We start from the raw sequence: 27,177 nt of genomic DNA, 5'->3' as shown, positions 1-27,177 counted from the left end.
GGGCTACATTGAAATAAAAAGCTTCTGCACGGCAACAGAAACCATCAACAAAACAATAAGAGAGTCCACTGCATGGGAGAACATATTTGCCAATGTTATCTCTGATAAAAGCCTAAACTCCAAAATTTCTAGGGAATGCATACATCTTGACAAAAAGAAGATAAACAATCCAATAAAAAAAATGGGCAAAGGACTTAAATAGACACTTTTCGATAGTAGACATACAGAAGGCCAAGAGACATAAGAAAATATGCTCAAAGTCACTAATCATCTGAGAGATGCAAATCAAAATGGCAATGAGATACCATCTCCCACTTGTTAGAATGGCTATCATCAACAAATTGACGAAAGACAAGTGCTGGTGAGGATGTGGAAAACAAGAAACGCTCATGCACTGCTAATGGAAATGCAGACTCATGCAGCCACTGTGGAAAACAGTATGGAGTTTCCTCAAAAAATTAAAAATGGAACTTCCAATTGACCCCGTAATCCTACTTCTAGGAATATATCCCAAGAAATCAGAAACACCAATCAGAAAGGACATATAAATCCGTTCATAGCAGCACAATTTATAATAGCTAAGATTTGGAAACACCGTAAGTGCCCATCAGCAGATGAGTGGATTGAAAAACAGTGGTACATCTACACAATGGAATACTACACTGCTATAAAAATGAAGGAACTCCTACCATGTGCAACAGCATGGATGGTCCTGGAGAGCATTATGCTAAGCGAAATAAGTTAGTCAGAGAAAGATAAATATCACATAATCTCACTCATTTGTGGATTATAATGAACAACATAAACTGATGAACAAAAAGAGATCCAGAGACAAAGAAGCATCGATCAGATGCTCAAACCTCAGTGGGAAGGTAGGGTAAAGTGGGGGTAAGGGGGAGAGACCAACCAAAGGACTTGTATGCATTCATATAAGCATAACCAATAGACATAGACACCGGAGGGCGGGGGATGAGGGCATGAATGGGAGTGGGGTGGGGGGGCAATCGGGAGATAAGGACACATATGTAATACCTTAATCAATAAAGAAAAAAAGTATTGAATTGTACATTTAAAACAGGTGAATCTTATGTATATAACTTATACCTCAAATAAATGTGTAATATAATGTTGAATATTTCAGTTATGAAAGTCTTTGTATTAGAAAGAATAGATTCCACTTATTAAACATTGTCTTTCTGTGTTTAAAAGCCAAAATAAATAAATAAATAACAGTTGTAAATCTACACAATGAAATATTATGCTGCTTTAAAAAAGAAAACACTCTTACCATTGGCAACAGCATGGATGAACCATTATTCTAAGTGAAATAAGCCAGTCAGTGAAAAACAAATATCACATGATCTCACTCACTTGTAGAATATAATAAACATCATAAACTGATGAACAAAAATAGATCCAGAGGCAGAGAAGCATCAAACAGACAGTCAAACTTCAGAGGAAGGCAGGGGTGGTGTGTGTGTGTGTGTGTGTGTGTAAGAGATCAACCAAAGGACTTGTATACATGCATATAAGCAAAAGCAATGGGCACAGACACTAAGGGGGTGAGGGCATGTGCTGGGGGGTGGGAGTGGTCCGGGAGAGGTCAATGAAGGAAGTAAATGAATAAATAAATAATAAATTAAAAAGACAGAAAAATGTTCATTTTCATTAAGTGCAATTTTCTGGCCTTAGACTTAGTAGAAACCAGTTGACTATCAAGGAACTTTATACTAGAGATTTAGTTTAAAAAACAAAAACAAAAATATATTTTCTCTATCTTCTCAATAGCACTGAGTGGTAGAGGAGGAGCCTAATGCTTGTAAAGATTAAGTGATTTACCCTAAGCAGACAGCCTCTAAGTAGAAAAGCAAGGATATAAATTCAGAGCTTGTGATTCTAACATCAGTACTCCTTCAACAGTGCCAGCTCTTTAACTATACTGGCCAAGTGACTGATGGAACCTATGAAGAAAGAAATCTGTTTTATTTTTGACAGATTTTCCATACCCCAGCTTGAAAACAAAATGTAATATGTGCTTAATAAAACAAAAGACACTGAACCCAAAAGCTCTTTGCAGTTATCTGTAACATGCTCTATAGATGTTGCTAATTCACTTCAATCAATAACAACTAGATGAAGACTAAAAACTTCAAAAGCCGGACGACTTGAAACACCAGCTTTTCTGAGCCATTTTGACTAATGCATCAACTGAACTGAAAACTTTAAATACGGTTTTTTAAATATGTCAGTTTTGCCCTGGATAGTTTGGCTCAGTGGATAGAGCATCAGTCTGTGGACTTAAGGGCCCCTGCTTAGATTCTGGTCAAGGGCACATACCTCGGTTGCAGGCTCAATCCCTGGCCCTGGCAGGGACACATGTAGGAGGCAACCAATTGATGTGACACACATCAATGTTTCTCTTCCTGTCTATCTCTCCCACTCCTTTCCACTATCTCTAAAAAAAAGTCAATGGAAAAATATCCTCGGGTGAGGATTAATAAAATAAAAAAATATGCCAGTTTTAGCTCTTGGTCAAACATATGAGCTTTCTGATGTATGATTGATCTATAATAGAAGCATTGATGAACTCACCTTCTTCAGAGAAACTAGTACGTTCATTTGTTTTTATTTCCCAATTTTTGGCTACTTGTTGCTCCTGTTTTCTGCAAACAAACAAACAAACAAACAAACAAAAATCCATAAATCTAATGTTTCAAGCTGTAAAAAGCATATGACAAATTGTAACTGTTTCAATGTCATCCCTTGTAATTTTAATCTGTTATTACTTGTGAGTCTATATATTTAATCAAAGCACATGGATCTCCATTTTGTTTAGTGGACCAATTTCTCCAAAATAGGAATTCTGAATTGTCCTGAGAATCTGGGTAAGGCTCTATTTTTAAATCAGTGAGTTCACTGAGTTTCTGGGAGCTCCTGAATCTCATAACATCCACCAGGTTTTGTAATAGGTTTGCTTTGGCTAATTTTATTTCTTCATTGGGAATATATCTTCAAAATTATGTATTTTGAAAAACAGGTTCATTTTACAAAGAGCTCTCTAAGTGGACTTATCTGAGTTTCAATATCCAAGACTCAATGTTACCTCTGCAGGGCCTTTTCCTTTGCTCTGAATTTCTCCATCTCAGTGCCGTGGGATGCATGAGGGTCGATACAGATGAATTCCTCTTTAGAGCTTTGGATTTTTTGTTTTTCCTCATAAATGTAATCAACCAGATTTTGGAAAGAACTACAACAGATGGCCTAAAAACAAAGAGGTCATTTTCTTCTCTTTAGTTCTGGGTGAAGATAATTAGAGGGGGTAAAAACCAAAAATGGCTAATGGAGTTTGAATTATAATCTATCATAACACTTTCTGGTAAAAATTTTATTGAGATATAATTCATATACCAGATAATTGACCCATTTAAAGTGTGCAATTCAATGGTTTTTAGTGTATACAGAGTTGTGTAACTATCACCACCATCAAATTTAGGACATGAAACCTGTACCCATTGACACTTTACTCCCTATCCTCCTCTCCTCTCAGCCTCTGGCAACCACTGATCTATTTTCTGTCTCTATTATTGCCTGTTCTGTACAATTCATATACATGGAATCATACAATATGCGGTACTTTGTGTCTGGCTTCTTTCACTGAGCATAATGTTTTCAAGGTTCATCTATGTTGTAGCACGTATTAGTACTTCAATTCTTATGACTGGATAATATTTGATTTTATGAATACACCACATTTATTTGCCCATTCATCAGTTGAAGGACATTAGATTATTTTCACCTTTTGGCTGTTATAAATAATGCTGTTATGAACATTTGTGTACAAGTTTTTGTGTGGACATATATTGACAATTTTCTTGGGTATGTACCTAGGAATGGATTTGTATGTTATATGGTAACTGTGTGTGTAACTTTTGAGGAACTACCCAACTTTTTCCCAACACAGATGCACCATTTTATATTCCCCTTTAATAGTGTATGAGGGTTCAAGTTACTCTACCTCCTTGCCAGCACTTGTTATTATCTGTCTTTTTTATTAATGCCATCCTAGTGGGTGTGGAATGGTATCCCATTGTGTTTATGATTTGTATTTCCTCGACTGGTAACACATAATTTTAAAGAATGGCAATGCAAGGGGAAAATGCAGGAGAAAATACTACATATATTTAAAAATGGTATTTAAAATAACACCATTTCCTTAATAAACCTGCTTTAGAACTTACTTGTTTTATTGGTTCAGAGCTACCGTTGTCAGAATAAATATCCACAGCAGAAAGAAATGTTCTTAGGTCACTCCCACAAAATTCACATGTCAGCAATATCTCATCCTCTTCTCCCTTGAGAGAGGGGAAAAAATGAAGACCTGCCCACAAGCAGCAGCAGGAGCCAGGGCTCTGGGCAGGCCAGCGAGTGCCCATTAGAACTGCAGGAGTATGGAGATGTGCAAAGCTACTTGAGAGCTCATGTCAGACACCCTGAAGTCTCTCAGAAATAGTTGGTGGGAAATTTTCAAGAGCCCGAGATTCTATACTAGAAGGCACCCAGCCAGAAGATCTATATATTCCAGAATGAGACATCACTTCTGTTAATGAGTTGGTGAGGACAGAGGATGCTGAGGTGGTGTTGAGTGCCTCTATGTGATACAGTTCACCAGAGTACAGCTGAGCCCATCAGGAGCTGTGTTGGTCCTTTGGATGGCTCCTTAGTGTACGAACAAAGTTGCAGAAATGACTGTTGACATCAGAGTATTGGGGAGGGGGATATATAGTGTGTAACTAGATGCAAGAGACAGGACATAATATACAGTAGTTCCTCGGGTTACGCCGGAGATCTGTTCCTATGGTGCGACATAACACGATTTTCGCGGTAAGTTGGAACCCACCTACGTAAGCACCTACGTCACTCAATGGAGCACATACACAGCAGTAATGAAGTGAAACAGTAAAAAAAATTTAAAAGAAAGATAACAATTCCTGACTTTTACTTGTGGTAAATAAATAATAAAAAACATAAAGCACATATGTACATATGTCAAAATGACAGAACTTTTTTTTTTTAAATAAATAAATGGGAGATGGCGATGTAACCACAAAACGATGTAACCCGAGGACTGCCTGTATATCAAATTGTAGGCAAATGGTCTAAGATTTTGAATACCATCAACTCAAGAAATGTCAGGTTAAAAAAAAGTCTTGACATTACTATGCAGGTCACCATTCACAATGATCACCGTTCTAAATTAGAGTCCTTTCTCAAGGGAAAGCCCAGATTGGGGCACTGAATTCTCCTGTCTGGGCTATAAAGGTAATTCAGGAGGGGGAAGGAGAGAGAAGGGAAAGCAAGAAGGAGATCTGGAGTTAGGAGTTCAGGTGGCTCCGTGTGGGGTTGATACATTATGGCATGTTGATGATTTGAGGTCATGATGGCGAGCAGGCAAGCCTCAGCACAGGTCTCAGGAAAAGACAGAGATTATGGCTCACAGGTCATGAATACCACAAGGGCATCTGTATTTTCCATAGAAACCATTCTCTGGGACTGGCAAGATGGCCATCCTGGGGCCAAAGTGTAACTGAGATGGCCACTACAGTCCGGGATTCACCACCCTGGAGTACTGTTCAATACCTTTAGCCATTGAAACTACACAATAATGTAGCTGAAAGCAGAGGACTTAGCAGGTGGGTAGAGTGGTAAAGCCTTGTAATAGAGAAATGGTGGAGTAAATCAGGTGATGGAGCAGGGCTGAAGGAGAGCTTGACAATGCCAGGACATCTGCAACCTGTTCCATTCAAGGATCTTGGTAGTGAGCTCCTCAGCCTGAGGTCCCTTTATCCCTTTACCTGCGGTGAAGCAAGGTGGAGATGCTTCAAAAGACCATGAGTGGAGTTGTAATCTGCATTTGAAGAGGATATGACTGGAGTGGAAAGTGGGCAAGCCAGCTGTTCTGCTCCCGAACTAGAGGACCTGGAAGGTCTGTCCAAAGAGCAGGAGGAGCCATCCCTGCCCAGTTGCTAGAGCAGGAACAGTTCCCTGGAAGAAAGGACCTTCCTATTGTTCAGGCACATCTTTGGGTGTCAGAGGAAGAAAGCTTGAGAAACTTCCCTGGATACGAGCCTTTGTGGTTCAGAAGAAGGAAGGTGTTATGTTTGAATACAGAATTTCACCTGAGGAGTCTATAGGGTGACTAAGCATTTAGAGACCTGGGCTAAATATAAACAGTAAATGTTGGTTGACATTAAATGACATGATATATTCAATGTGTTGCCCCTCACCAGATCGGCAATGAACACCACCTCAGAGCATCCATGCAGCATTCCCACCAACTCCTGCAATGCACTGACTGACACAGGCTGTCTCACATGATTGGTATCTTGTTTTCAGTGAATAAGTCTGCACCTTAGTGCACCCAGAAGAAATAATCAAAGGGGTTGCCATATGGGGGCTGTGCAGCTCTCTCCACATGGCCATAACACCCAAGTTTGGAAATAATCATTCCACCAGGCTGCCCCTCACCACTCAGGTGAAGCGGGTGCTATGCCATCCTGTTGGAATTACTAAGTTGACCTTTTCCTTGCCCACCAAGCAAAGGCATTGGTCATTCAACATGATCAAATGTGGCAAACCTATGTCTTATCTATGTTTCCAGGCATTATGGCCACTCTCACAGGTTGAATTGTTTCCCCCCAAAGACACTGAAGTCATAACTCCTGGAACCTGTGAATGTGGTCTTATCTAGAAATGGGATCTTTGCAGATGTCATCAAGTTTAGATGAGGTCATTAGGGTGGGCCCTAATCCAACATGGCTGTGTCCTTGGAGAAGAGAGACACTTGGACACAGACCCCCAGACCTCCAGGGCAACTGACACAGAAACTGAAGTGATGGCGCTGCCAGCCAAGGATACGAACTAACAACCACAACCAGGAGCCTAGAAGAGGCAAGAAAGGCTGCTCTCCTACACGCTGCACTTACTGACTTTGGACCTCTAACCTTGAGAACTAGGAGACAACACGTGTTTGTCATTTTAAGGCACCTAGTTTGTGGCCCCTTTTGGCAGCAGCCCTAGGAAACTACTATAACTAGCTATCCTGTCCAAATGCTGTTTCAAGTAAATGGGCTCTTTGCCTATGTTTTTTTTTAAAAAAGTATGTTCACTGTCTTTTGTGCAAATCATCATGTGTCTTTTCACTTCACTTATTAGAGTAAAAAAAGAAAGAATTAAAAATCACCTTGAAGTCACTGCCTAAAGCGGAATGCTCCTGTTTGAATGCCAAAAAGGTTGGTGGCCCGACACTGGGTAATGTTCTCAGAGAAGGCTCAAACAATGTCATAAAGTCTTCCTCAAACTAAATTTTAAAGGAAGACACAGAAAAAGAAAATGAAGGTGAATGATCGATTTTATCATGAACATGGTTTACTAGTTGGACTGAAATATTTCTTACCTCCAGCTCACATAAAATATTTAGTTTTAGCTCTTCTGGATTAAGTACCCATTTTTCTGAAGAGAAAAGGATAGATTTAGAAGGAAAGTTTAAAGTCTTTGTGCAGTGTATCCCATTTTCTCTAGTTTGGAGATCCTACCCCATCACACACCCACACACATGCACACACACATGCACTCATATACACACGCAAACTTATGCAAATGCACACACTCCCCCCCCCCCCTACGCACATACTGTTTAAATGCCCTGAAACCCTCCCTTTTCACCACCTTATTGCATGTATTCTTAGGGGAGGGCTTTTCTAAAGGACATGAGAACCATCCAGGTTATGCAGGTTCCCTAATAGCAGTTTGCCTTTGCCACACAGGGGATGATCCCAAATATCCATTCACCTCTTAACATAGCAGCTATATTTTCAGATTCAGATTCCTTTATAGGTCGTGTTTTCTTCCCTGTCAAAAGAATATATGTGTGTCATTAATCCTGACAAAATAGGAAAGAAGTTTAATATAAAAGAAAACATGAGCCCAGCTGGAGTGTGTCAGTAGTTGAGCATTGACCTATGAACCAGGAGGTCACTGTTCAATTCACAGTCAGGCCATATGCCCAGGTTGTGGGCTCAGTACCTGGTTTGGGGCACATGGGAAGCAGCAGATCGATGATTCTCTCTCATCATTGGTGTTTCTATCTCTCTCTCTCTTCTTCCCTGAAGTCAATTATATATAAACTAGAGTCCCGGTGCACAAAAATTTGTGCACTCGGGTAGGGGGGTACCTCAGCCTGGCCTGAGCCCATTCACAGTCCAGAACCCCTTGGGGGATGTCCACCTGTCGACTTAGGCCCACTCCCCGGGGGATCAGGCCTAAGCTTGCAGTCAAACATCCTTCTGGCAGCCAGGGAGCCCTCGGGGGATGTCCAACTAAAGGCTTAGGCCCCCAAGGGATCAGGTCTAAACCGTTAAGTTGGACATTCTTAGTGCTGCTACGGAGGTGGGAGAGGCTCCTGCCACCACCACTGTGCTGGCCAGCCATGAGCCAGATTCTGGCTGAGTGGCACTCCCCATATGGAAGTGCACTGGCCACCGGGGGGCAGCTCCTCCATTGAGCGTCTGCCCCCTGGTGGCCAGTGTGCATCATAGCAACCGGTCATTCTGCTGTTCAGTCAATGTGCATATGAGCCTTTTATTATTATTACTAGGGGCCCGGTGCACGAAATTCGTGCACTGGGTGTGTGTGGGGGGGAGTGTCCCTCAGCCCAGCCTGCCCCCTCTCACATACTGGGAGCCCTCAGGTGTTGACCCCCATCACCCTCCAATCACAGGATCGGCCCCTTGCCCAGGCCTGACGCCTCTGGCTGAGGCGTACGGCCCGGGCAGCGGGGACCCACAGCTGCAGCGGCCCCACGATCGTGGGCTTCGCTTTAGGCCCAGGCAAGGGACCCCTAGCTCCTGGGACTGCCAACTTCGACCCAGGGCCGCCTTTGCCCTGCCCCCCAGCTCTTAGCTCCCCCCTGGGTTTCCTATCACTGTCAGTGGCAGGGGGCTTCTTCCTGCTTTCCCTTTCGCCTCCCTGCATTGTGCCTACATATGCAAATTAACCGCCATCTTGTTGTCAGTTAACTGCCAATCTTAGTTGGCAGTTAACTGCCAATCTTAGTTGGCAGTTAATTTGCATATAGCCCTGATTAGCCAATGAAAAGGGTAGCTCGTACGCCAATTACCATTTTTCTCTTTTATTAGTGTTGATATAGGATGTCCCTCTTTCCCCCCTTTTGTCCCCTCTACCTAGCTCTTGCCCCCCACTTCTCTCTGGCCATCACCATACTGTTGTCTGTTTCCATGGGTTGTGCATATATTTTCTTTGGCTAATCCCTTCTTTAAATTCACTTCTTTAAATTTTTATTTTCAGATAAGTGCTTATAACTGCACTATTATATATTTTCTATTATATCATTTAGAATTAAGATATCTTTTAATTGAACGCTTGTAAATTTTAGCACAATTAAATAAATTATGCTAGAAGCAATTAGGACATTTTTCATGTAATGCAGATACATTTCAATTAATATTATATTAATATTTAATTTTTTAATACTTTAATTTGAAATAACCTCATACATGTAAAAAAAACTATAAAATACTACAGCATATTATATGTTCCCTTCACCCAATTTCTTAGGTGTTAATAATTTAAACATAACCATTATACAACTAACAAAATTTGGAATATATTTTTCTTATAATCTCTTTAATGTTACTTAATCCATTTACTTTGTTTTTGTTAATTTTCACCCAAGGATATTTTTCCATTGAATTTTAGAGAGAGTGAAGGGAAAGGGAGAGACACATTGATTGGTTGCCTCTTGCACATGCTCTGATAGGGACTGGGGATCAAGCCAGCAACTGAGGTACATGCCCTTGTCTGGAATCGAACCTGGGACCCTTCAGTCCATGGGTTAATGCTCTATCCACTGAGCAAAACAGGCTGCAGCTTAATTCATTTACTTTTAATCTATATGTGTCTTTATATTTAAAGTGGGTTTTGTTTTTGATTCACCCTCATAATCTGTCTTTTAATTGGTGCATTTATGCCACTGACTTTCAGAGTGCTTACTGATAGAGTTACTGCCATATCAGGCGGCTTCTGGGTCTTCTGGGGCCGGGCTGCCTTGCTGTCCAGGGTCTTAAGAGCATTTTTTTTTTTTTTTTTACAAATGAACACAGTGAGGAGTCATGCACCGTTTTGGTTTTTTTTTTAACTTTTTAACATGAGGCACAAAAAAAGATTCTCTTCACATGCGCTGTTTTACAGCTACAGGCTGAGGGGAGAATGGCTTCCAGGGAGCAGCCTCAAGGCAGTCACGGCCCCCACCACCTGGGGTGGAGGAAGGGGAGACTGCAAAATGGCCTCGTCTGAGCTCAGCCAGAGGCCTGCTCCGGGGGCTGCCCTGGACATTCCCTGTGCCTACGGCCCGAAATCAGGCTGAGCCCTCGAGGGAACCGTCTGCCCCAAGCCTTCTGTCTTTTCAGGGCTAAAGTCTCACTCTTCCTATTGATCAAGTGTAGCAGCCACTTAAAATCTAAGGGGTGACCCCAGAACCAAACCTTGTCTGTGCCATGAACGTGAGGCCTGGCTGCCCAGGGGGTGGGCATGACTTTAACAGCCAAGATGAGGTGAAGGGAATAAACTACGTGCAACTACAACATCTGAAGTAATATTTACATTCGAAAACTGGGCTGGGAAGCTTGGAATGACGTTGCGGCTGGGCAACCTGCCCTTTTTCTTCACTTGCCTGAAGCCACACCTCCTCTACCTTGCGCTCCTCTCCAGCCGCTGGCATCTTGAGGCGAACACCTGGCCTCAGCATGGTTCTCTCCGAATGTAGCACCGCCCCGCTCTGAGCCATGCCCCCGCCTCTCTATATGTGGGACTGCCCCACTCTGAGCCATGCCCCCACCTCTCCATATGTGGGACTGCCCCACTCTGAGCCATGCCCCCTCTCTGTATGCAAACATGGCACTGCCTTGTGCTTAAACATGCCCCCTGCCTTTCCATACAGAAAATGGTGCCTCCCAACTTGGGCTTAAGCCTCCCACCTTGGACTTAAGCCTCCAGGTGAAGAGCTGCCTCCCACTTCCTGACGCGGGGCTGGATCAGGTCCCCAGGTGGCGACGAAGCCCGGCTTCTGGCTGGTCTTCTGGGGCCGGGCTGAGTCACTGCCCGGGGACCAGATCGGGTCCCCGGCGGTGATGCAGGCTGGCTTCTGGGTCTTCTCCGATCACCGATCACCGGCCGGTGATCGGTGATTGGAGAAGCTGGGTGGGGCAGGAAAGAGGCGGCTGCTGGTGTCCACCTCTTCCCTACCCCACCTGGCTTCTCCGATCACTGGCTGGGGGGCAGGCAAAGGTGGCCCAGCTCTCCAATCATGGGCTCTTGGCTGCCGCCTGGGTTTCCGATCACCGTCAGCAGCAGGCAGCTTCTTCCATCCTTCCCCTTTCTCCTTCCAGCATTGCGCCTACGTATGCAAATTAACTGTCATCTTTGTTGGCAGTTAATTTGCATATCGCCCTGATTAGCCAATGGGAAGCGTAGCGAAGGTATGGTCAATTACCATGTTTGTCTATTATTAGATTAGAAGCCTGAGCGAATGGCCAACCAAATAACTGAACCACCAGTCAACCAGTTGCATGATGTGCACTGACCACCAGAGGGCAGATGCTCAACACTGGAGCTGCCCCCTGGTGGTCAGTGCACTCCCATAGCCAACCTCCCGTGGCACCTCCCCGCAGCTGGCCAACCTCCCATGCCCTGATCAGCCCCAATAGCCAGACAGGCCAAGGGACCCCACCAGTGTATGAATTCGTGCACTGGGCCTCTAGTAAAGTGTAATATGCTAATTAGGCTGGACATCCGAATGACCTTCCAGACTTCATTCTGGATGTCCTTCTGGATGAAGTCGTGGTGGCGAGGGCTGAGGCAGAGGTGGTTAGGGGAAATCAGTCAGGCAGGCAGAGGGGTTAGGGGCAATGAGGCAGGCAGGCAGAGGGGTTAGGGGTGATTAGGCAGGCAGGCAAGTGTTAGAAGCCAGTGGTCCCAGATTGTGAGAGGGATGTCTGTGGGATTGGGCCTAAACTGGCAGTCAGACATCCCCTGAGGGGTTCTGGATTGTGAGAGGGTGCAGGCTGGGCTGAGGCCCACGCCTCCATGCACAAATTTTGTGCACCAGGCCTCTAGTGTTTATATATATATATATATATATATATATATATATATATATATATATATATCTTTGAAAAATATGTACCCTTATTATATATTATATATTATATATTATATATTATATATTATATATTATATATTATATATTATATATTATATATTATATATTATATATTATATATTATATATTATATATTATATATTATATGTTATATATGTTATATATATTATATATATTATTTATATTATATATGTTATATATAATATATATTATATACTCTTATTTTGTTTGTCTTTTTTATTTTTTTGGCTTTTTCTAAATAACATTTTTAAAATTGATTTTTTAGAAAGAGGAAGAGAGAGGGAGAGATAGAAACATCAATGATGAGAGAGAAACATCATCAATTGGCTTCCTCCTGCACACCCCCTACTGGGGATCAAACCCACAATCCGAATATGTGTTTTGACCTGGAATAGAACCAGTGACCTTTTGGCTCCTGGTGGATGTTAAGCCATTGAGCTGTACCCAGCCAGGCTAAATAACATTTTATCAACAATAAGGAATAAAGAGAGAAAATCCACCACTCCAAAGCCTCACTTTTAAAAATGTGTCTGCTCCAGATTTTCCAAAATGGCAGTGGAGTAAATGGAAGCTACACTGATACTCTCCCAGGACCAAACTGGAAATACAACTAAAATACAGAAGAACCACCCAGAAAAATCAACTGAGGACTAGCTGGAAAGAATTCAGATAACCAAGGATGGAAATTGGAGACCGCTTAGAGACTGGTAGAAAGTGCAGAAGCATGAAAAGGCTGGCCAGGCTCCCACAGACAGTAGCTGAAGTCCCAGAGGGATACCTCAGCTGCGGGGGGTGGGGGGAGAGGGGGTGGGGTGGGGGCGGTGTTTCTAACTGAGAAGTCTGGGTTATAAACCCCAAGTTGACTCCATTGCCCAGAGCACCAAAAGCAACAGAGTTGCTGTCTGCGAGGGAGAGATGGCTGGAAATGCAGGTACCCTCTTAAAGGGCCAATGCAAAATTTTGTGTGCAGCCACTCACATTGGGCTCCAACAGAGGGAGGGCAGAGTGGACTGGAGCTTTATGAGGAGAGTCCAGGGGTGAGGGCTCTGGGTTTGGAGCTTGGAGGGCAGCCACCTTGGATTCCTGTGTGAGTCATTCCCTCACATAGTAGAGGATATCTTTCTCCCATGTACATGTGCTATTCAGGCGGTTTTTGCTTGGGGGAAGGCAGTTGCCCCACCCTGTTGGAAGACCTCTCCCCCCCACCCTATGGTTGATAGCCTTAGGTTAATCAAGGGTGATAACAATTAGACTATAGGTAGAGGAGAATCTCTGGAGGCTTTGAGTCTTTGCCTTATCTTCTGGGCCCAGGGCTAGAAAAAGCAGACCTTGGTGAACATCTTGGTCCTTTCCAAAGGCACCCTGACTCAGCAGAGGGAGCCACAAGCTGTGGATTGCTGATAGCTCCAAACAGAGGGCTCAGGGCCAGTCACAAACAGTGTCTGAAATTGTCCTGCACTAGAGATTGGGAGTCATAGCAGATCTATCTAATATACAAACACAAATCCAAACAGTTAGCCAAAATGGGGACACAATAAAACTCCCAAATGAAAGAACAAGAGAATTCTCCAGAAGAAGAGATAAGAAATTATACGAGACATAGTGTAATGACATAATGATGGTAAAGATGCTCAATGGAATGAGAAAAGATGTAGTAATTATGAAGAATGACATAGCACTAATAAAGAACACAGTGAAAGGAATACACAGAAGATTAGGAGAAGCCAAGGATCAGATCCAGTGAATTAGAAGACAGGGTAGAAATAAAAATCACTCAATCAGAGAACCAAAAAGAAAAAATCAATTAAAAAACAGGAGGACAGTTTTAAGCGAGCTGTGGGACAACATGAAACATAACAATATTTGCATAATAGGTGTGCCTGAAAGGGGGAAAAGAGAGCAATGGATAGAGAACATGTTTGCAGAAATAATGGTAGAAAACTTCGCTAACCTGGTGAAGGTTACACAAGTTCAGGAGGCACAGAGAATCCCAAGCAAGAACCCAAACAGGCCCATGCTGAGACACATCTTAACTAAAATACCAAAAATTAAAGACATAGAGAGACCCTTCACAGCAGCAAGAGAAAAGCTATTTGTTAACTATAAGGGAGCTCCCATAGGCTGTCAGCTGATTTATCATCAGAAACTCTACAGGCCCAAAGGGAATGGCACGAAGTACTCAAGGTAATGAAAAGCAAGGATCTGAAGCTAAGATAACTATATCCAGCAAGGCTATCATTCAAAATAGATCCTGAAATAAAGAGCTCCCCAGACCAAAAAAAAAAAAAAAAAAGGCTAAAGGAATTTATCACTACCAAATTAGCACTGCAAAAAATGCTAAAGGGACTGCTGTAAGGAGAAGAAGATCTATAGAAATAAACCTAGGAATAAAGAATTAAAATGAAAATAAATAAGTTACTATCAATAATAACCTTAAGTGTAAATGGTTTAAATGTTGCAATCAAAAGACATAGGGTAGCTGAATGTATACAAAAACATGACCCAATTATATGCTGTCTACAAGAGATCCACCTCAGACAAAGACTCACACAGGATGAGAGTGAAGGAATAGAAAATATTTTCCATGAAAATGGAAACAAAAAGAAAATCTGGGGTAGCAATACTCATATCTGACAAAATAGACTTCACAATGAAGGCCATTACAATAGAGAATAATGGTCGCTATATAATATGAAAGGGATTGATCCGACAAGAGGATATAACATTGGTAAACATATATGCAGCCAATATAGAAGCACCTAAATACATAAAAAAAATTTGGGGTTTTTAAGGGAGAGATCGACAGCAATACAGTCATAGTAGGGGACTTCACTGGATATATCTTCCAGACAAAATCTCAACAAGGAAACAGTGACTCTAAAGGACACACTGGATCAGGTGGATTTAATTGATCTAAACAGTATAGAACATTTCACTTAAAGCTGCAGAGTATATATTCTTCTCAACTACACATGGGTCATTTTCAAAGAGGTCATATGTTAGGACATAAAACAAATCTCTACAAGTTCAAGAAGACTGAAATCATATCAAGCATCTTCTCAGATCACAATGGAATGAAATTAGAAATCAACTATAATAAAACACTCAAAAACATTCAAACACATAGAGGCTAAATAGCATGTTTTTTAAAAAATTTTATTTTTTCTTTTTTTAAAAAATTCTTTATTAGTTAAGGTATTACAGGTGTATCCTTATCCACCCCCTCCCATTAACCCCCTCCCCATGTTCTCATCCCCCTGTTGTCCATGTCCATTGGTTTGGCTTATATGCATGCATACAAGTCCTTTGGTTGATCTCTTCCCCTTACCCCCTCCCTCCCCTACTTTCCCTCTGGGGAGTGATAGTCGGATCGCTGTTTCTCTGTCTTTGGATCTGTCCCTGTTCATCAGTCTATGTTGTTCTCTATAATCCACAAATGAGTGAGATCATGTGGTATTTATCTTTCTCTGACTGGCTTATTTCACTTAGCATAATTCTCTCCAGTTCCATCCATGCTGTTGCAAAAGGCAAGAGTTCCTTCTTTTTTACCGCAGCATAGTATTCCATTGTGTAGATGTACCACAGTTTTCTAATCCACTCATCTGCTGATGGGCACTTAGGCTGTTTCCAAATCTTAGCTATGGTGAATTGTGCTGCTATGAACATAGGGGTTCATATATCCTTTCTGACTGGTTCTGGTTTCTTGGGATATATTCCTAGAAGTGGGGTCACTGGGTCAATGGGAGTTCCATTTTTAGTTTTTGAGGAAACTCCACACTGTTCTCCACAGTGGTTGCACCAGTCTGCATTCCCACCAGCGGTGCAGAAGAGTTCCTTTTTCTCCACATTCTCTCCAACACTTGTTATTTGTTGATTTGTTGATGATAGCCATTCTGACAAGTGTGAGATGATACCACATTGTCGTTTTGATTTGCATCTCTCATATAATTAGTGACTTTGAACATGTTTTCATATGTCTTTCGGCCTTCTGTATGTCCTCTTTCGAAAAGTGTCTATCTAGGTCCGTTGCCCATTTTTTGATTGGATTGTCTATCTTCCTATTGTTAAGTTTCACGAGTTCCCTGTAAATGTTGGAGATTAAACCCTTATTGGTGATATCATTGGCAAATATGTTCTCCCATGCAGTGGGTCTTCTTGTTGTTTTGTTGATGGTTTCCTTTGCTGTGCAGAAGCTTTTTATTTTGATGTAGTCCCATTTGTTTATTTTCTCTTTAGTTTCCATTGCCCTAGGAGCATTATCAGAGAAGAAATTCCTTCGGCATATGTTTGCGATTTTGCTGCCTATGGATTCCTCTAGTATTTTTATGGTTTCCCGTCTTACGTTTAACTCTTTTATCCATTTTGAGTTTATTTTTGTGTATGGTGCGAGTTGGTGGTCTAGTTTCATCTTTTTGCATGTATCTGTCCAATTTTCCCAACATCATTTATTGAAGAGACTGTCTTGACTCCATTGTATGCTCTTGCTTCCTTTGTCGAATATTAATTGGGCATAGTGGTTTGGGTCAATTTCTGGGTTCTCTATTCTATTCCATTGACCTATATGTCTGTTCTTGTGCCAGTATCAAGCTGTTTTAAGACCAGTGGCTTTGTAATAGAGTTTGATATCTGGTATTGAGATTCCACCTACTTTGTTCTTCTTTCTCAGGATTGCTGCAGCTATTCGGGGTCTTTTTTTATTCCAGATGAATTTTTGGAATGTTCGTTCTATATCTGTTAAACATGCCGTTGGTAATTTAATGGGGATTGCATTGAATCTATAGATTGCTTTGGGTAGTATGGACATTTTGATGATGTTGATTCTACCAATCCATGAACACGGTATGTTCTTCCATCTGTTTATGTCTTCCTCTATCTCTTTTTTCAGTGTCGTGTAGTTTTTGGCATATAAGTCTTTTACCTCCTTAGTTAAGTTTATTCCTAGGTATCTTAATTTTTTAGGTGCGATGGTAAATGGGATTGCTTTTTTAGTCTCACTTTCTGTAAGTTCACTATAGGTGTAAAGAAATGCCATGGATTTCTTGGCATTAATTTTGTATCCTTCTACGTTGCCGAATTCATTTATTAAGACTAATAATTTTTTGATGGAGTCTTTAGGGTTTTTTATATATAATATCATGTCATCTGCAAATAAGGACAGTTTTACTTCTTTTCCAATTTGTATGCCTTTTATTTCTTCTTCTTGTCTGATTGCAATGGCTAGTACTTCAAGTACTATGTTGAACAGGAGTGGTGAGAGGGGGCATCCCTGTCTTGGTCCTCTTTTTAGGGGGAATGGTTTTAGTTTTTGCCCATTGATTATGATGTTGGCTGTGGGTTTGTCATATATGGCTTTCATTATGTTGAGGTATGATCCTTCTATTCCTACCTTGCTGAGAGTTTTTATCAATAAAGGTTGTTGAATTTTGTCAAAAGATTTTTCTGCATCAATTGATATGATTATGTGTTTTTTTCTCTCAATTTGTTGATGTGATGCATTACGTTTATTGATTTGCAGATATTGTACCATTCTTGCATCTCTGGAATAAATCCTACTTGGTCATGGTGTATGATCTTTCTGATGTACTGCTGGGTCTGATTTGCTAGGATTTTGTTGAGGATTTTGGCATCTATGTTCCTGAGGGATATTGGCCTGTAATTCTCTTTCATTGTGTTGTTTTGGTATTAGGGTGATGCTGGCTTCATAGAATGAGCTTGGAAGTGTTCCTTCTTCTTGAATTTTTTGGAATAGTCTGAGGAGGATAGGTTTTAGTTCTTCCTTGAATGTTTGGTAAAACTGTCCTGTGAAGCCTTCTGGCCCCGGGGTTTTGTTTGCTGGTAGCTTTTTGATTACTGTTTCAATTTCCTCCATAGTTATTGGCCTATTGAGATTTTTTAGCTTCTTCCTGATTAAGTTTTGGAAGGTTGTATTTTTCTAAGAATATGTCCATTTCCTCCAGGTTGTCTAGATAGTTGGAGTATAGTTGTTCATAAATAGCATGTTATTAAACAATGAATAGGTTACCAATGAGATCAAGCAAGAAATCAAAAACTTCCTGGAAACAAATGATAATGAACACACAACAACCCAAAATCTCTGGGACACAGCAAAAGCAGTCTTGAGAAGGAAGTTCATAGCACTACAGGCCCACCTCAAAAAAATACAAAAATTATCAATAAGTTATTTAACCCCATAATTTAAAGAGAATATCAAGAAAAGCCTAGAGTAAGTACAAGTAAAGAAATAATAAAGATTAGAGCAGGCTAAAAAATACAATACAAAAATCAATGAAACCAAGAGCTAGTTCTTTGAAAAGATAAACAAGACTGATGAACCTTTAGCCAGACTCATCAAGAAACAAAGAGAGAGGGGACCCAAATAAATAAAATCAGAAATGAAAGCAGTAAAGTAACTACTGATAGCACAGAAATACAAAGAATTGTAAGAAAATAGTATGAACAACAATATGCCAACAAGCTGGACAATGTGGATGAAATGGACAAATTCCTAAAAAAATACAATGTTCCAAAACCGAATCAGGAAGAATTAGAAAACCTGAATAGGCCAATAACAATTGATGAAATTGAAGCAGTAATAAAAAAATAAACAAAACAAAACAAAAACAAAAAGAAAAACTCCCAGCAAACAAAAGCTCTGGTCTGGAGGGCTTCACAGGAGAGTTTTACCAAACCTTCAAAGAACAACTAACACCTATTATCCTCAAACTATTACAAAAAATACAAGAGGAAGGAACACTTCCAAGCTCTTTTAATGAGGCTAGCATTATCCTAATTCCAAAAGCAGATAAAGACACTACAAAGAAAAAGAATTATAGGCCAATATCTCTGATGAACATAGATGCTAAAATACTCAAGAAAATATTAGCAAATTGGAACCAGCAATATACTAAAAAAGATAATACACCATGACCAGGTGGGATTCATTCCAGGGATGCAAGGTTGGTACAATATTTGCAAATCAATAAACATGATACATCACATAAATTAAAATACAAGAATCACATGATCATATCAATAGATGCAGAAAAAGCATTTGACAAAATCCAACACTCATTTTTTTTTTCCAACACTCATTTTTGATAAAAACTCTTAGCAAAGTGGGAATAGAGGGATCATACCTCCACATAATAAGGCCATATATGACAAACCTACAGCCAACATCATACTCAATGGGCAAAAACTAAAACCATTTCCTCTAAGAACAGGAACAAGACATGATGTTGCTTTTAACCACTCTTATTCAGCGTAGTACTGGAAGTCTTAACGAAGGAGGTAAAAGACTTATACTCAGAAAACTACAGGACACTGAAAAAAGAGATAGAGGAAGACATAAACAGATGGAAGAACATACCGTGTTCATGGATTGGTAGAATCAACATCATCAAAATGTCCATAGTACACGAAGCAAGATGTAGATTCCATGCAATCCCTATTAAATTACCAGTGGCATATTTCACAGATCTAGAACAAATACTCCAAATATTTATATGGAACCAAAAAAGACCCTGAATAGCTGTAGCAATCTTGAGAAAGAAGAACAAAATTGGAGGAATCACAATATCAGATATCAAGTTATATTACAAAGCCATGGTAATCAATACAGCCTGGTACTGGCACAAGAACAAGCATATAGATGGAACAGATGAAAGACTGTAGATATCAACCCAAGCCAGTACGCCCAATTAATAAATGACAATGGAGGCAAGAGCATACAATGGAGTCAAGACAGTCTCTTCAATAAATGGTGTTGGGAGAATTGGACAGATACATGCAAAAAAAATGAAACTAGACCACCAACTTACACCATACAAATGAATAAACTCAAAATGAATCAAAGACTTAAATGTAAGACATGAAACCATAAAAATCCTAGAAGAAACCATAGGCAGCAAAATTCTAGACATCTCTCATAGCAATATGTTTATGGATACATCTCCCAGGGCAAAGGAAACTAAATAGAAAATAAACAAATGGGACTACATCAAAATAAAAGGCTTCTACACAACAAAATAAACCATCAACAAAATAAAAAGGGAGTCTACTTTATATGAGAGAATATATTTGGCAATGACACATCTGCTAAAGAATTATTATCCAAAATATATAAGGAACTCACACAACTTAACAAAAGGAAGACAAATAACTGAATTAAAAAATGGGCAAAGGACCAAATAGACACCTCTTCAAAGTGGACATACAGATGGCCAAAAGACATGAAAAAATGCTCAAAATTACTAATCATCAGAGAGATACAAATTCACCTCACACCTGTCATAATGGCTACCATCAATAAATTAACAAATGACAAGTGCTGGTGAGGATGTGGAGAAAGAGAACCTAGTACACTGCTGGTGAGAATGCAGACTAGTGCAGCCATTATGGAAAACAGTATGGCGTTTCCTCAAAAAATTAAATATAGAACTGCAATTTGACCCAGTGACTCCACTTCTAGGAATATACCATAAGAGTTCCAAAACACCAACCAGAAAGAATATATGCACCCCTATGTTCATAGCAGTGTTACTTACAATAGCTAAGATCTAGAAACAGCTCAAGTGCTCATCAGTAGATGAGTGGATAAAAATGCTGTGATAGTATAAAAAAAAAAAAGGTGTACATTTACACCATGGAATACTATGGAGCCGTAAAAAAGAAGGATCTCTTATCCTTTGAGATAGCCTGGAGGTACCTGAAGAATATTATGCTAAGTGAAATAAGCCAGTCAGAGAAAGATAAGTATCACATGATCTCACTCATATGTGGAATCTAATGAACAAAGTAAACTGATGAAGAAAATAGATCTAGAGCAGTGGTTCTCAACCTTCTGGCCTTTTAAATACAGTTCCTCATGTTGTGACCCAACCATAAAATTATTTTTGTTGCTACTTCATAACTGTAATGTTGCTACTGTTATGAATTGTAATGTAAATATCTGATATGCAGGATGGTCTTAGGCGACCCCTGTGAAAGGGTCGTTCGACTGCCAAAGGGTTCACGACCCACAGGTTGAGAACCGCTGATCTAGAGACATAGAAGCATGGAACAGACTGTGGAATCTCAGAGTGAAGGTGGGGGTGGGTGGGTGGGAGGGAAGAGAACTTGTATGCATATGTGCATAGCTCATTGACACAGACAATAGGGGTGAACACCTGGGTCATGGGATGGGACATGGTAGAAGGCGTCATGGAGGAAAACGGGGGACATATGCAATACTTTCAACAATAAATATTTAATTAAAACACAAAATGTTTCTGCTCATTTCTACTAATAGAATACTGTGTGGATGCATATTTTATTTGATTATAATCATACTAGAGGCCCGGGGCACAAAAATTTGTGCACTCGGGGGGAAGAGGGGGTCCCTCAGCCTGGCCTGTGCCCTCTCGCAGTCTGGGACCCCTTGGGAGATAACGCCCTGCTGGCTTAGGCCTGCACCCGGGTGGCAGAGGGCAGGCCCAATCCCTAGGTGCAGCCCCTGGTCGGGCTCAGAGCAGGGTCGATTGGGGAGTTGGGGCGCCGCCCCTGTCATGCACAGAGCAGGGCGGATCGGGAGGTTGTGATGCCACCCCCAGTCACGCTCAGGGTAGGGCCAATTGGGGGGTCGGGGCACCATCCCCTGTCACACTCAAGGCAGGGTCGATGGGGAAGTTGTGGCGCCACCCCCTGTCACGCACAGAGCAGGGCCAATCAGGGGGTTGGGGTGCTGCCCCCTGTCACACACAGAGCAGGGCCCACCAGGGGGGTTTTGGCTCCTTACCCTGTCACGCACAGAGCAGGGTCGATCAGGGGGTTGGGGAGCTCCCCCCTGTCATGCACAGAGCAGGGTCGATCAGGGGGTTGGGGCGCTGCCGCCTGTCACGCACAGAACAGGGCCCATCAGGGGGTTGGGGCGCTGCCCCCTGTCACGCACAGAGCAGGGCCCATCAGGGGGTTGGGGAGCTCCCCCCTGTCACTCACAGAGTAGGGCCGATAGGGGAGTTGGGGCACCGCCCCCTGTCACACACAGAGCAGGGCAGATCAGGGGGTTGGGGCGCTGCCCTCTATCACCCACAGAGCAGGGCCGATCAGGGGTTTGGGACGCTGCCACTGTCACACTCAGGGCAGGGCCGATGGGGAGGTTATGGCTCTACCCCGTCACACACCGAGCCGCAGGGCGATCAGAGGTTGGGGAGCTCCCCCGTATCAGGCACAGAGCAGGGCTGATCAGAAGGTTGGGGTGCCTTCCCCTGTCATGAACAGAGCAGGGTGGATAGGGAGGTTGTGGCCCCACCCCCTGTCACACATAGAGCCGCAGGGCGATCAGGGGGTTTGGGTGCTGCCCCCTGTTACGCTGATCCCGGTGCCAGGAGGCATATTACCCTTTTACTATATAAGATAGAGGCCTGGTGCATGGGTGGGGCTGGCTGGTTTGCCCTGAAGGGTGTGCTAGATCGGGGTGGGGGTCCCCACTGGGGTGCCTGGCCAGCGTGGGTGAGGGGATGATGGCTGTTTGCAGCTGGTCACACATCATTCAGGGTGGGGGTCCCACTGGGGTGCTTGGCCAGCCTGGGTGAGGGGATGATGGCTGTTTGCAGCTGGTCACACACCCTTCAGGTGGGGGTCCCCACTGGGGTGCCTGGACAGCCTGGGTGAGGGGATGATGGCTGTTTGCAGCTGGTCACACACCCTTCAGGGTGGGGGTCCCCACTGGGGTGCCTGGCCAGCCTGGGTGAGGGGCTGAGGGCTGTTTGCAGCTCGTCACACACCCTTCAGGGTGGGGGTGCCCACTGGGGTGCCTGGCCAGTCTGGGTGAGGGGCTGAGGGCTGTTTTCAGGCTGGCGGGTGATGGAAGCTCCCAACCGCTCCTTTTTTTTTTTTTTTAATTCTGGGCCAGCTTTAACTCTGAGGCTCCAGCTCTTAGGCCTCCTCTGCTGAAAGTAGATATCTGGTTTGTTTCGGTTCTATTATCGAAACAATGTATAACTCCAGCTCTGACTCCAGCTCTGAGATCCCAGCTTGCTGAAAGCTGGTTTCTGGGGGTTTTTTTTAGCTTCTATATTTGTTACAATGTTCAAACTGCAGGCTCAGAGGCCTGCAAGGGAGGCGGGAACGTTGGAGTCCTCCGTCACTGAAACAAGCAAGCCTCATGTTAGTTTCAAGCTGCCTGGCTGCTGGCCGCCATCTTGGTTGGAAGTTAATTTGCATATCTCGCTGATTAGCCAATGGGAAGGGTAGCGGTCATACGCCAATTACCATGTTTCTCTTTTATTAGATAAGGATTTTGCAGATGTCGTTTTATTTTCTGCATCTCTTAAGTACTATTCTGTCTACTTGATGTCTGCTATTCTATAAAAGATTTTTCAGGTAGACAGGTGCTCGGGGAGGGGTGTTAAAGTTCAAAACAATGAACTAATCCACTAGTATCATTTCCTCCACCTACTCCAGGGCAGTACTGGAAATGGGGAAAGCAGCTATCAACACAACAGCAACATGGAGTAAATATAGAAGTTTAAACACACAGGATGCACTGATGAGAAACCAATCAGAACAATCTACAATTGCTCGGCGGAGGAGGCTTTTCAGTCTCCCAGTGGAGCTAGAGATGGCAAGGACTGCTGCTGGGGAAAGAATAAGCTTGAGAGGTAACACACTTTTTACGTGGAGCATCTGAAATAATTTTAAATATATTTTAGGCATTTTGTCCAATAGAAATACGAACACTGGTACAGTATAAATCCTCATTTAAGTCACCAAAAGGCACTGTGACTTTAAGTGAAATGACCTATAACAAAATTGATTTTACCACTGGCTATTGATATGCAAGAAGTAAGTTCTTACATATGTAATACTTTCAACAATAAAGATTTAATATCATCAACATTATAATGAAATGACATTATTCAAGGACCTGCTGTATAAAAACATCAGTGCACAAAGATTTTCATTAAGGCATTCTTTGCTGTTAGGAAGAACTCAAGGAACCAAACCAAACCAAACCAAACCAACCAAACCAAAACAACCTTGAAATACCTAGCAATCAGATTTGTTACATAAGTCACAATAACTGTACATATGGGAATACTGTGCAGTCATTCAGATGATTAGAGCAGTCTTCCCTAACATGGGAAGATGTTCAATAAAAAAATTAAAGAAGAAATAAAATTGCTGTTATTTACAGGAGATATAATTGTCTAATAGGCTTTCAAGTGACAAACTGATAGCATGAATAAGAGGGTCAGAGATAGAAGATTAACACATAGAAATAAACAGTTTTCTTATGCAGTGACATAACCAATTAGAAAATATAATAGGAAAAAAATGCCAATTGTTATGTTGATAAAAAGACTAAAAAGTACCTAGGAATAAACTAATAAGAGCTGCATATGAGCCCTAACCGGTTTAGCTCAGTGGATAGAGTGTTGGCCTGCGGACTGAAGGGTCCCAGGTTTGATTCCAGTCTAGGGCATATACCTTGGTTGCAGGCACATCTCCAGTAGGGAGTGTGCAGGAGGCAGCTGATCAATGTTTCTAACTCTCTATCCCTCCCCCTTGCTCTCTGTAAAAAAATCAATAAAATATATATATATTTTTAAAAGCTGCATGTGAGTCCTTTATGAAAAAAAAAAAACTACAAAAGAAGATTCATTTTAAAAATGGACAGGTACACTAATCAAACACTGTTAATCAAACAAGGAGAAATTAGAGGTGGCTGCAGTGTCTTGTCCGATGTAAGCAAACTGAAACCTAAGCCACAGTCAATTCCTGTAAGAAGAACAGCCAATCACAACTAGGCTTCCCCAAATACTGTAAGCACTGTTGCTGTAGCCAATCAAATAATTTCCTTGCTTTGCTCCTGTGTCTCCTCTATAAAAACCTCTCCCATAGCTCTTGTCAATGTAGGGTTCCTAAACACTTCTGGTCTGATGCTGCACAATCTGAGTGAACATTTACTCAAATAAACACTTAAACATTTGAAAATGTCTCAATTTATCTTTTAACATGCCAACCCAGATCAAAGGATCAACTTTTCAAATTCCAGTGAAAAATCTAATCAAAATTACATTGACCACATAGATTAATTTAGTAATAATTAATGTTTTTAAAATATTTTTACGCTAGGTTGTGTCACTCTTTTGTTAAAACCCTCTAGTGATTTCCCACTTCATTGCCACTGAAAAAGATTTGGTCCTTATTATCTCTTTGAACTTGTCCCCTAAGATTCTCCTCCTTACTTGTTCTACTGCAGCCACACAGGATGCCTCTTTATTCTAGAAGGAGGCACTTCCTATTTCCTGTGCCTGGAACACTCTCCCCACAGAGATCAAGATGGCTCATGCTATCACCTATTTGAGGTTTTTTGTTTTTTGTTTTTTTTTAAATAGGTCTTTGAACAAATATTTCAGCTTCTCAGTGAAGATTTCCCTGAACACCCTGTATACTGTAAGATTGCATCCTTCCTGCCCAACATTTTCCATCCCTTTACATGCTTGATTTTTCTCCTTAGCACTTACCTAATGTATTACATATTTACTTATTTTATTATTATTTATCTCACCATTACCTCCACCTCCCACACTCTAATAGAAGATCACTGAGACAAGGGTTTTCCTTGTTTTGTTCACTGTTGTTTCCCTGGAACAGAGTTGGGCCTATGATAGGTGCTTTGGCATATGGCAGGTGCTCAAAAAGCACCTGATGAATAAGTGATATAACACAAAACAAATATAAAACTTGAAAGGAAAGACTATTCATAAAGATTACTTCTTTTTAAAAAATGTATTTTTTATTGATTTCAGAGAGGAAGGAAGAGGGAGAGAAATAGAAATGTCAATGATGAGAGAGATTCATTGATAGGCTGCCTTCTGCACACCCCCTACTGGGGATCAAGCCTGTAACCCAGGCATGTGCCCTGACTGGGAATTGAAATGTGACCTCCTGGTTCCTAAGTCAATGCTCAATCACTGAGCCACACCAGCTGGGCAAAAAGATTAATTCTGAGGAGTATATTGGGATAACTTAAAATTTCAATTTTTACATTATATATTTAATGGTTTGACATTTAAAAAACAGTATGTATATATTCTATATTAAAAATAAAGATATATATCAAAATGTAATGGCAGATTATTACTTGCTGTGAACATAAACACTACTGATAGGGGGATTTATAATCTGGTAGATAGAGCACCTGAATTAATCTGAAAAATAATCATATTTTAAATCTTAAAACACATATACTTATGTGAATAGGGGGTTAAGTTTCTCATATGTGAATAGGGGATTAAGTTTTACTTAAGTTTCCTTTTCAAGGCCTATGCGAAGCGATTGAAGGAGGTGACTCAGCTGTGAATCCAGCAAGTAGAACCAATAAGCAGGGTCAGACTGACCCACCAGGAGTCAAAACATCATCTCATCACCTGGTAACTAAGGACAATAGCTGACGTCTGCGTACCTTCAGGGCATTCCATTCTCAGCCTCATGCTAGCCCAGTGGTTCCCAACCTTTTTTAGATATGCCCCATCTAAGCATCTCTAAAATCCTGATGCCCCCGTTTCATGTAATTCTTACTAGAGGCCCGGTGCATGAAATTCATGCATGGGTGCGGCCCCTAGGCCTGGCTGGCTATCGAAGCGTGAGTGTCTGGCATGGAAGGGCAGGTCCCAGCTGACCTCTGGGCCCTAAGCAGCACCTGGGCCCCTTGGCCCCCGACGAGTCATGGTGCCCAAGTCCTCACGTGGAGAAGCGGTGATCACAGCTGGACCGGGGAGCAGCATGGACCTCTGGGCCGCCCAGTGGCACCACATGGAAGCCAGGAGGGCACCGTGAACCCACGGGTAGCTGACCAGCACCTGCAGTCCCTGCGGCTGTGGCCCGGCTCACCCGAAAGAGGCTGTGTAGAAGTGGGGCGGGCTCCTCTTGGGCAC

At 41.8% G+C, this 27,177-nt stretch overlaps 1 protein-coding gene across 1 annotated transcript in view; it reads right to left on the bottom strand.

Annotated features, from left to right (window-relative positions):
* ERICH6 (glutamate rich 6) overlaps positions 1-27,177 on the bottom strand; it is an 81,995-nt gene that overhangs the window by 43,728 nt on the left and 11,090 nt on the right. Inside the window, exons 4-9 of the mRNA XM_059691665.1 lie at positions 7,849-7,908; positions 7,454-7,509; positions 7,241-7,357; positions 4,239-4,352; positions 3,104-3,261; positions 2,593-2,663 (exon numbers count right to left, since the gene is read on the bottom strand). Coding sequence (XP_059547648.1) covers positions 2,593-2,663; positions 3,104-3,261; positions 4,239-4,352; positions 7,241-7,357; positions 7,454-7,509; positions 7,849-7,908 — 576 coding nt within the window. The remainder of the gene's footprint in view (positions 1-2,592; positions 2,664-3,103; positions 3,262-4,238; positions 4,353-7,240; positions 7,358-7,453; positions 7,510-7,848; positions 7,909-27,177) is intronic.

The sequence above is a fragment of the Myotis daubentonii genome, chromosome 3 (genome assembly GCF_963259705.1).
Source record: "Myotis daubentonii chromosome 3, mMyoDau2.1, whole genome shotgun sequence".
NCBI classification, from domain to species: domain Eukaryota; kingdom Metazoa; phylum Chordata; class Mammalia; order Chiroptera; family Vespertilionidae; genus Myotis; species Myotis daubentonii.
Note: the sequence above shows the minus strand (reverse complement) of the source record. Positions and strands in the feature narration are given on the sequence as shown.